Raw genomic sequence first — 10,344 nt, 5'->3', positions numbered from 1 at the left:
TCCCAAAAGGCAGATATGCTGCAAACATGCAGAGATTTCTTTTATCTTGTTTGGCACATGGGAACTAAATTTTGTCCCTATTATCTGTGTATTTTACTTCGCTGTGCAGATTTTCATCCAATTTTATTCAGGGGAGGGCATATACATTTTGTAGGGCTGTATCTATCCAATTCTGCCTGTAACAAACACCCAAACACCCTAAAATATCAATTATAAGACAGACAAGTGTAAAGTAAAACTCTGGAGAACATCAAAGGAAAATGGCCATGCATCTGCTCTTTAATGTTTTCCTACGATATATTAAAATAAAAACAAAGTTTCAGTCTCTTCACAAGTAGTAATTTATATTCTCTGGATTTTTTCAGCCACAACAACTGGATTCTCTTTTCTGATTTTTGCTGCAGCTTCTGCTTTGTAATCATATGGACAGTTGTGCTTGTCAGAGTAACGGTGAAGTCCACAAAATAAATTTCCACATCGGCAGTCAAACCCTGTACAAAACAAGAGGAAGCAGTTACTTGGGAAGGTGAGGCAAGTAAAAGGAAAAAAATAGCCTTAGTCACTACAGAAAAGGAACCAGATTGCTTTGCAATGGTGAAAAGACAGCCAACTCTTGATAAGAGTCTATTACTTTAAATTGTGAAAGAGCTTTTAACCTCCTTTGACATGGTTAAGAAATTCAAATAACTACGTTTAGTCCGTCCTTTCCAAGGGCAATAGGGACTCTGAAGGGAAAGTGCTTGGGCAAGCCAAACCACATGGAGAAAACAAATGGGCTGTGTTTCAGCTTATTCTTCCAGCAATTCTGCATAGGCTAGAATTTACACAGGCTCAAGTCAGGCTGAGCTGGATTCAAAATCCAGTCCTACCATGTTAACTGGGTAATGTTTCTTCAAGTGATAACTGAGGAAAGAACTATAAAGTTCTGAGATTTAAAGAAATTAAGTAAAAAGTACCTAGAAGCTTCTATGCCTAGCTCAAAGTAGGTGTTTACTGTTATATTAGTTCAGCTATACCTTTTCCCTAAGTGTACAAAGAAAATAATCAAAAAGGATGCATTTTAAACATAATAAGATAATTCTGAGAGCCTTAAGTTAATAAAAGGTTTTTCATATTAGAAAGACAGATGGAAGGCCGAGCGTGGTGGCTCATGCCTGTAATTCTAGCATTCTGGGAGGCCGAGGCGGGCGGATTGCTCGAGGCCAGGAGTTCGAAACCAGCCTGAGCAAGAGCAAGACCCCATCTCTACTATAAACAGAAAGTAATTAATTGGCCAACTAATATATATAGGAAAAATTAGCCAGGCATGGTGGCACATGCCTATAGTCCCAGCTACTCGGGAGGCTGAGGCAGGAGGATTGCTTGAGCCGAGGAGTTTGAGGTTGCTGTGAGCTAGGCTGATGCCACGGCACTCACTCTAGCCTGGGCAACAAAGCGAGACTCTGTCTCAAAAAAAAAAAAAAAAAAAGACAGACAGACAGATGGAAATGGAAATTAAACCCAACATCTTGCTACCCTAACACTATCTCCCTACCCTTCTTAGCCAATTTGTTTTCCAAATGTGTATTTTTTTGTGTGTAAGACCAACCCATCCCATTGTTTTATGTCTTCTGTCATACCTGTAAGACCAACTTTCTTTCTACACATGAAACATCTATTCTTCTTTGGTTTGGGCAACTCAGGAGCTTTTTCTTCATTCTGAGAAGTACTGGGCTGAGAAACTGATGGACTAGGCTGAGTGACAACTGAAAAACAAGGATAAAAATGAGATTTGTTAGGAGTTCCCTGGCTGACAATTATCTAAATCAAAAGATGATGCTTCTTAGTGAGAATGTTGAAGAAGCTTTTCTTAAAAATATGAACTTTAAATAAATAGAATCTTCCCTTTTTAATATCGGAATTTCTTTCAAATCTGAGAATTTTCTGCCAATCACTACACTGCTACTTAAAAAAAAATTCCTTTAAACTCACTCTTAACATCAAGTACTATGCTTCAAATAGTTGGGAGATACTGATCATATGGCTCAGTTTTTCTACATTTCAATTTTCTAAATGCAAACTCCTCAATTAGGGCAGTTCAAATTGTACCTTCTCAGTAAATAAAGTGGCCAACTTCTGAGGCACTTGGCTATAAAAGTGATTTTGATTTTATGCTTATAGAAAAGAGATCTTGTACATGTAACTAGCAAATTTTGACAAATAAAAGCAAAACCATTAATCCCTAAAATCCACTTCAGATTCAAAAATTTCAAGATAACCATTTCATCATTTCCACAAGTACATTCCATTTTCATTAGAAAAATCACAAAGATTTTTTAAAACTTTCTTTTTAAAGATTAGCAACCAGTTTTTAGAATGTACTTATAAAGTTTTTGATTTCAGACCACTAACAATTCCAGAGGCAGAATAAATTCTTGAAAGTACTTTGAGACAGTTATATAAAATGGGCACCAAATTTGGACAAAGATCTACAAAAAGTCCCACCTTTCTTCTACTTAAAAGGGCTTTAACTTTTAGTTTATATATGACATCAGTAGAATGTCAGAATATAAAGTAGATTACTGTATTAAAGTCTACCTTTCTATTAATAGTTCCTTAAAACAAAATATCAAACTTTAAAAATATTATCCAAACCCTGAGAATAGCAAATTTATGCATGCATTGCTGCAATTACTGCCTAAACGCCAGCACCAATGCTGCTGGCATATATCCAAGCTCCTAGAGAGTAAGCTGATTGGTTTAGTGACAAATTACTCTAAAACTCTGCTGAAATTTATAATTCATCTGCATTAGCTTATCCACTGGGATCAATAGCTTAATATTAGACTAACGAAACAGTATTTCACCTATTACTTATTCCTAACAAGCTATTATGACAATCTTAATTTTTCCTGATGGCACAAAGGTAAAGAATAATCTATGGGAACAGTTGGGGGTGGGGGCAGAATCAACCATTTCATTGGCCACGCCTGAAAAATGAGACATACAAAGAAAGGGGAAATAAGAGAAAAGTGATACTGAAAATGAAAATAGCAGTGACCCATAGAATACCTATTAAGTAATAATAAATGCAGACTAGGTATATCTCTAATGTTAGCCAAGACTATTTTACCCAAGGTCAGTAATTTAGCTTTTTTTTTTTTTTTTTTAAACATATAAACAAAGGCATTACAAACATACTAATTTGGTCAGGTTTGTTTTTGAAGGATGAAATATTTCAAAATACCAGATATAAATAGATTCACCTGCCAAACTTAAGAAGTTGACCTTAACTTTATAAGATCCATACAGTACACATAAAGTTGGCCATGGTATTAGCAAAAGGAAGCCTCCAAACCAGTTCAAGCACCGATACTATTTTTTCAGAATAAAGCTATGTATTGCATTAAATCACTCTACTAAAAAAGAACAAATTGGGAGAATAAACTGTGCACTATATAAAATGCATAGATCTTTTTTCTAGGACCTAGCATGTGTACTTCAACAAACACGCCGTCTTCCTGTAACATTACAGCACTCCTGGTGGTGCTATATAAGCACAGCCTCAAAGTCACTGTCTCATGAAAACCAAAATGACTTCCCATTTGAGTTTTAAACTCCCACAAAATGATATAGTTCCTACATGTCTTCAACTTTTAGTGTTCAATATATTGTTAAACTTGAAAGTTTCCTACAACACTGACATATCAAAACTGAATAGTTACTGCTTTTGGTTATAAATTTCTCTTTATGGCCTTGAAATTTAAGCTCATAACATTCCTTATTACAGGCACGAATAGAAGAAAAAAAGTTTGTAACACATTCAGCCTCTAGATTACAAAGTTTGCTGATTTAAAGGTTATGGAAGTAGATGGGATAGGCAAAGAAGAGATTAAAGAATGTGACTATTTTACATTTAAATACAGCTCTTTGCTTGGCCTGGTACTCTACAGCTCTCCCTCCTCTTTGGTCCTTCAATGGGAAGGAAAGAATCCTCCCACCAACCCTTTCTCATGCTACCAAATTCAGAACTGAACTAGTATTAAATAAAAAGCATACCTGGCTCTGACACCTCTGTTTTCGGGGTAGTTATTTTGTCCTCTCTTGAAATGCTCATTTCTGTCATTTGCTGAGTTACAGGCAAGGCAGCCACAGGCACATTTCTATTTGAGTTCAAGCAAACAGTTATTTTTAAAGATGTTAAGGGTACTTCTTTTTGAGATAGTAAGTTTTCAATTCAACTTTAAAGTATATATTTTTTCCAACACGATCAAATAGAGCTAGATAACCTAAAATTTTAAAAAGGATGTTATTGGATACCCAGAACAAATGACTGAGAATAAAGAAAGCAATTTGATAAATGGTTCATCAACTCAAGGCTGCATTATTTGTATAGGTTACAATATTCTATTATAACCAACAGGAATTTTTAGCTGTGCCTGTAACTTGGGTAAGAGCAAAAGAGGCAGCTTTGCCAAAACACCTTATGTGGCACTATAATACAGTCTGTACACTCTCAACAATCCCTAAATCTCAATTACAAATAAAAACAGCACAGCATTTCCAACACAGTACCCTTGACAGGGTTAGGAAATACACTTTAATACACATCTTTACTCAAAGACCTAAGAATCATATTAAATGACACTGGAATTCCTGATTGTGTAACACATGCAAAGCTAAGAGCATCTGATATGTTAACATCTCTATTATTGTATGATTTGTACAGACATCTTAGTTTCCTCTTTGCAGTATCATAAAAATTCTAAAATGTTCAATCTTACCTTGATTTTTCAGATGTGCTGCCAGCAGCACCTTCACAGTTGTTTAGGCTAGTGTCTGCTCTCTGTACAGATGCAGAATCTGAGGTAGGACTGTTGGAACCACTAGCTGTCCCTATTTAAAAACAGGATTTGTAAGGAACCAATCAACACTACAAAAATTCACTTAGTATCAAGATTTAGTAAGCAACAAATACTTGCATTTAATTAGGTTAGTGATTTAAGCACTTTCACTGTGCTGCAATCCTACACTTGAGTATCCAAACCAAAAAAACAAAACTGAAAAAGCTATAAGATGCTTGTACATATAGTCATTCATTTTTGATGCAGTCAGGTCAAATACTTGGGCTGTTATTTTAATTTCAAGCTCTTGTCAAGTCTTCTCTTTTTGGGCATTCAGCATTCTCAGTCTTTGGCCCCAATTCTTGGTTCTATATTTTCTGTCCACCAGTTCTTCAAATGTGTTTTTCCTTGGAAACAACTTACCCATTGGGCTCATTCTGCCACTATTCTGCTGCCTCTGAAGATGTTCTTTGTAGCAAACAGAACACATTCCATTTGTCCTAGGATTTCCATAAAAGCCACATCCTGTACTACACAGCATGGGCCCCGGGGTCTGGTTAGTCTCCTGAGCCATATTTTTCTGCTATAAACAAAACAAAACAAAACTTTAGAAATTAGCATGCCACCAATGTACCTTTGTTATTTATAAACAAATCTTTTTCTAACAAAGGCACAAACTGTGTTAATCATTAAAGAGAATGGGCACAGATAATTAAGACTATTTTGCTGCCTTTATAAAACAAAGGGCTTTAGGACTAAAAAAAAATTTCCATCATTAAATATTAAAATGTGTTATTTTTAATTTTTGAGATCAGTCTGCCAGATATTAGGGTTATGTTTTAATAAATTTGGAAAATTGGAAGACAGCTATGCTCACCACTATACCACCAACGCGGCTCTAAATTTGGAAAATTGGTATCTTTGAATTACTTTCTGCTCTCCTGCACTATAGGCAGACCATTTCAAATGTTTTTACTTCATTGGCTAAAAACATATTAAATGGAACTTATGAATGGAAAAAACCCACCATCACTGACTCTTGCTAAATATCAACTGAATGAATATTGGATCTAACCCTAAAGCTTTCTTAAAATTAACACCTAAAGGGGAGCAGGGCAAAAAAGCAAAAACAAAGCAAAACAAAAGAAACACGTAACCATCTGTCAATAATTTGACAATTTTGCTATGAGGCATGTTATCTATACTCTTTAAATAAGGTATCTTTATAAAAGACTGAAAAGAGAGCTGGTAGGTCTTCCTGCTACCCTAGTACCAACAAGTAAAGTTCTTTAAGAATTTAGGGGTCAGCTGCTTTTGAAACTCCTTTTATGATGTTCTACATTTGAGATATGAAAACCTATTTCAGAGTACTTTACAGCTAATGCCTAGAAACCTATAATCACAAATTTTGAACCCGATTTATCAGCCAAAGGCTCTTAATTTTGACAAGTAATTGTCTTCCTCAAATCAGAAAATAAAACCTTTCCAAGCTCAAATATAATAAAGGCAACATAAATATATAACCTTTAGTAATAGTTAATATTTAATGCTAGGTTACCAGAAAAAACTTTACACAATAAATATACCATTGCTTTTCCAGAGATTTTGTTAAAGTTAGCAAAATATAGTAATGCTGAGCTAAATTTAATACATTTTCCTCTAGATAATAGAAAAACATTTAAGAAAAAATCATTTTTAAAAGAAAATTGTGGAGGGTTTCCTGTCATCTTAAAATATGTATATATGTACAAAAAGCATATTTGAGGGTATTTGATAAGGGAAACTGTGCTAAAACTGCCAATTTTTCAACTACCACATACTAGAATATACTCTATCGAGTTATTAAAAACAGTATTTTAACAAGTATTAACTCTTTACCAAGAGGGAAGGAGACCAACTAATTTTGACCTGGCCAGATGTTGATAATTATTCCCCAAAACATTTAAATGACAGTTACTTTTCCTTTTGTTAGCTAAAGTGCAGCATACAAATATTTCAAGCCAATCAAGCTTGTATAAAGAACTGAGATCTACACAACTTATTTCAAACAACAGTATTAATTTGGTCGACACTGTCTCTTTAAATAGTAAATGGAATTTAGCTGACTCATTTTGAAGTGGGGTATTGTAAACATTTCAACATCACTTATGAAGTTTATTAATAAACACTTTCAGCTGGGTTTTTAAATGTTGAGTATAATGAGCAAAATTTGATAATGAGCAAACAATAAAAGAGGTATTTATTTGCATGCCCACCATGCACAGTATGTGAATCTTTGCCCTATGCAAAAAGTTGGGCCATTCCTTAAAACCAGTTGAAGAATTACTCTAGCTTACACTTTCTATACTAACATACACTCATCTGACATTGTCTTTAAATGCAAACCGGTTTATGCTTAAGTTCATCAACCCACACTAAATCATTCTGATTAATCTGATTCTTAAAATCCATTTTAGATAAATAAAATGGTGGAGAGCCTATCTAATGATTTCACCCATTTTGACATACAAAGCAGACCACCTTTTCGTCTTCAATTTATCATAAATATCCTTCAACTTACACACAAGACACCAGGACATTGGAGTCTCCTACACAGCTTCCCATCTTAAGTTCTTTTCCCCTAGAAAGCCAGCTTTTAAATGCCATCACATGTGCACAGCTTGCTTTAATATTTCTCAGAAGCTTAGATCACATGGGAGGGCGCTTCAGCCTGTCACATTGCAGCCTTGTGACAGGCTGAGCTGGATGGAGGCTCTCACATAAAGCCTAGTCAACAGGGGCCTCTGAAATCAGCTTCTATTTATATCTCAGAGCCTGCCAACTCCTACACAACCCCAAGAACTAAGGATGCAGCGTTCATATATCTAATGTAATCAGAAAACAAAACAAAAAAGGCTGCTAGTTTTTTTTTCCTTTAATGTATGGAAGACTAGAGAACAATCTTACATTCAATCTATAAAGATGCAAGCATGATATGAAGCTAACATGGTCAGGGTTGTTTAGAAAAAAACCAAACAGCAGAGAAAGCACTAAAACAAAGAATCCTTACATTTTACATTTAGTGGTAATTATTTGAGGAGTGATGGGGGGAGGAGGAATCCGTGTTCATCGTTAGGTACTGTCTTTTCCTCCTACTTGTCTCCATTTTAGAAAAATACAATACCATTTCTATTTCGTACCTTTAAAGTAGTTAGAAACTTAGTGCTGACACAAGCATGCACTATCAAGGAATAGTTGGAATGAATATTTTAATAAAGTTCATGGATTACTCTAACTCACAACTTAAAAAAAAAACCCACCACCACCCTGGTTTAACAATAAATGATTCTTCCAACCCCAAACCAGAATAAGGGGTTTTACATCTATGGAATGTATTTTTTTCAGGTGGCACACCATGTTAAAAGACAGCAAAAAAGCCTACTCACCTGGGAGTTGAGACCCGAATTCTAGTCTCTAACCTGCCACTAAGTCAGTGACCTTGGGCAAGTCCTTACTCTCCAGATCTCAGTACCCTCTTTGCCAAATAGAGTAGACTGATTTTTAAAGACTCCTTTTCAGACTTAATATCAGGTCCGAGACAAAAAACAGGGGAGAACAAACCACAAATTCTCAAATTTTGGGGGCTAAGAAAAAACCCAGAAACATAAATTGCACTATTTTCACCAATTGAGTCCTGAAATCCTACTTTAAAAAACCACCTTAAAAAATAAGGAGTAAAATAAAATGCATTTAAATTTTAGAAGTTGGTAAATTACCTGAATCCTGGGTTCAAGAACAGGGCTCTATGACCTATATACTACTTTACCTTAACATCTCCTTAGATAGGAGACAATCAATAAAGATAAGTCAACCCTTTCTCCAAAACAGCTAAACGAAGTGCGTGCAAGTAGGCAAAAAAATTTCACGTTCACCAGCCTAAATGCACAAAACAAAGGGGAAGGTGCTCCATTTCCTCCATGCAAGAGATCTTGGGGGGCAAACGCAGTGATATCGGGAACACAAACACAACGACCGAGAACCCCCAATCCCACGTTCCAGTGCATTTTGGAACAAGTTTGGGTCCCACCGGTGCCCCATCCCCCTCCGTGCAAAGGCCTCACTCAGGAAAGCCCAGCAGGGCCTCCTCCAAAAACCACTGAGTCATGCAGAACAGCAGCTCCGCAGGCCCGGCCGGCCCCACACCCGCCGGCTCCGGGCCGACCCCCGACCCTAAATGGCTCGTCTGAGGAGGGGGAGAGGTAAGGGGTACGGCGGGCAGGGGGCGCGGCCGCCGTCTCGGTCTCTTTGTCTCTCCGGGGCAGGCTGTCCGCGGCGGCAGCAGCGCCGCCGAGGGCAGCCAGGGCGGACGCAAGGCCCGGAGCCGGCACCGCGGAGGCTGCACGCCGGCCATTGTTCCCTGACCGTGCTGGTCCGAGTGAGCCGGAGGTGCGGGGAGCCAGGTCTCGGGCCACGACGACAGGATGACGCCTCCGTCTTTGTGCTTCCTGAGCTGGCGGGCGTGCTCCCCTCCCCCGGACGCCGCCATCTGCGGCCTGCTCGAGCTTCGCCGGACGCCCGCGGCGTCCCGGTCCCCTTTCTCCCGCCCCCGGCCCGGCATGAGAAACAGGGCTCCCGCCCCCAGCCTCGCACCACTCACTCTGTGGGAACCCAAATGCAGGAGCCGGGCTCGCGCGAGACGCCGGCGCGGTGGGGCCGGGCCGAGGCCTCCGGGAAGGGCGAGCCGGGCCCCCTGGAGCCGCCGCCGCTGCTGGCCTGGAGCGGGTCCGAGCCGCAAGCGGAGGAGGCGCCGCCGCCGCGGGGTCTTCCTTTGTTCCTGAAGCAGCGCCGAGCGTGGCCGGGACACGCCGGAGCTCGGGAAGTGGGAGGAGGGAGGCGGGGGGGCAGAGGAGGAGGCGGAGGGAGGACCGGAGGCCGCAGCGGCTAACGCTGCTCGAGGCGCTCGCCCGCCGTCGCCTCACGCCTCCACAGGCGGCAGGATAGGCCGGCCAGGGGGATGAGCGGAGGGCGTGCAGAGGCCTGGGCGCCGTGAAGGCCCACTGATGGCGCTGTCCGTCGTTTCAACCACCACCAGAAAAGCTGCGCGGCGCCCGGGAGCGGACGAGCCGGTGCCCGAGATGCTGACGGCTCCGCGACCCGGCCGACTGACGCGCTCTCTCCGCCCGGCACTCGGGCGGTGAGGGAAAAGGGGGGGTGGGGCGGGGCCTGTGCGTCAGCGAAAACCCCGACGGCGGCGGCGGGGAGCGCGGTGACGTCACGGCACGAGGCCCCGCCCCGGTAGCCAGTCACTGGGCCCCGGAGGCGGGGCCGCGCCTGACCGCGCCGCTGTCGCGCGGCGCCGAGTCACTGGCCGGGCTGCCGGCCTCTGGGTGGGGCTGGGAAGAGCGAGTCCTGAGCAGGCTACGTTTCTATTTTTAACCCAATTGTTCGCTCTCAGCCTCCCTCCTTCGGATTTTCTCACTCTAGCCGCTGTATGCCATCTGAGTTCTCACGCTTTGTCTCCAGCCCCGGGCAGATATTTCCC

General features: G+C 40.6%; 1 protein-coding gene across 3 annotated transcripts; it reads right to left on the bottom strand.

Moving 5' to 3' along the window:
* Positions 1-250: 250 nt before the first annotated feature.
* ZFAND5 (zinc finger AN1-type containing 5) lies at positions 251-9,995 on the bottom strand. Of its 3 annotated transcripts, none has more exons than XM_012770895.3 (6): positions 9,460-9,995; positions 5,247-5,406; positions 4,764-4,875; positions 4,039-4,142; positions 1,620-1,745; positions 251-491 (listed from the first exon to the last, which is right to left on the bottom strand). In XM_012770895.3, the coding sequence occupies exons 2-6, from the start codon at positions 5,395-5,397 to the stop codon at positions 343-345; spliced, it is 642 nt and encodes a 213-aa protein (XP_012626349.1). In that variant the 5' UTR covers positions 5,398-5,406; positions 9,460-9,995; the 3' UTR covers positions 251-342. The 3 variants fall into 3 exon arrangements, with proteins under 3 accessions (XP_012626349.1, XP_012626351.1, XP_012626350.1); XM_012770897.3 differs by having other exon boundaries at positions 5,247-5,403; XM_012770896.3 differs by lacking the exon at positions 9,460-9,995 and adding an exon at positions 7,384-7,475.
* Positions 9,996-10,344: the final 349 nt, after the last annotated feature.

Source organism: Microcebus murinus, chromosome 12 (assembly GCF_040939455.1).
Source record: "Microcebus murinus isolate Inina chromosome 12, M.murinus_Inina_mat1.0, whole genome shotgun sequence".
Taxonomy (NCBI): Eukaryota; Metazoa; Chordata; class Mammalia; order Primates; family Cheirogaleidae; genus Microcebus; species Microcebus murinus.
The sequence above is the reverse complement of the archived record's forward strand: the minus strand, read 5'-3'. Positions and strand labels throughout refer to the sequence as shown.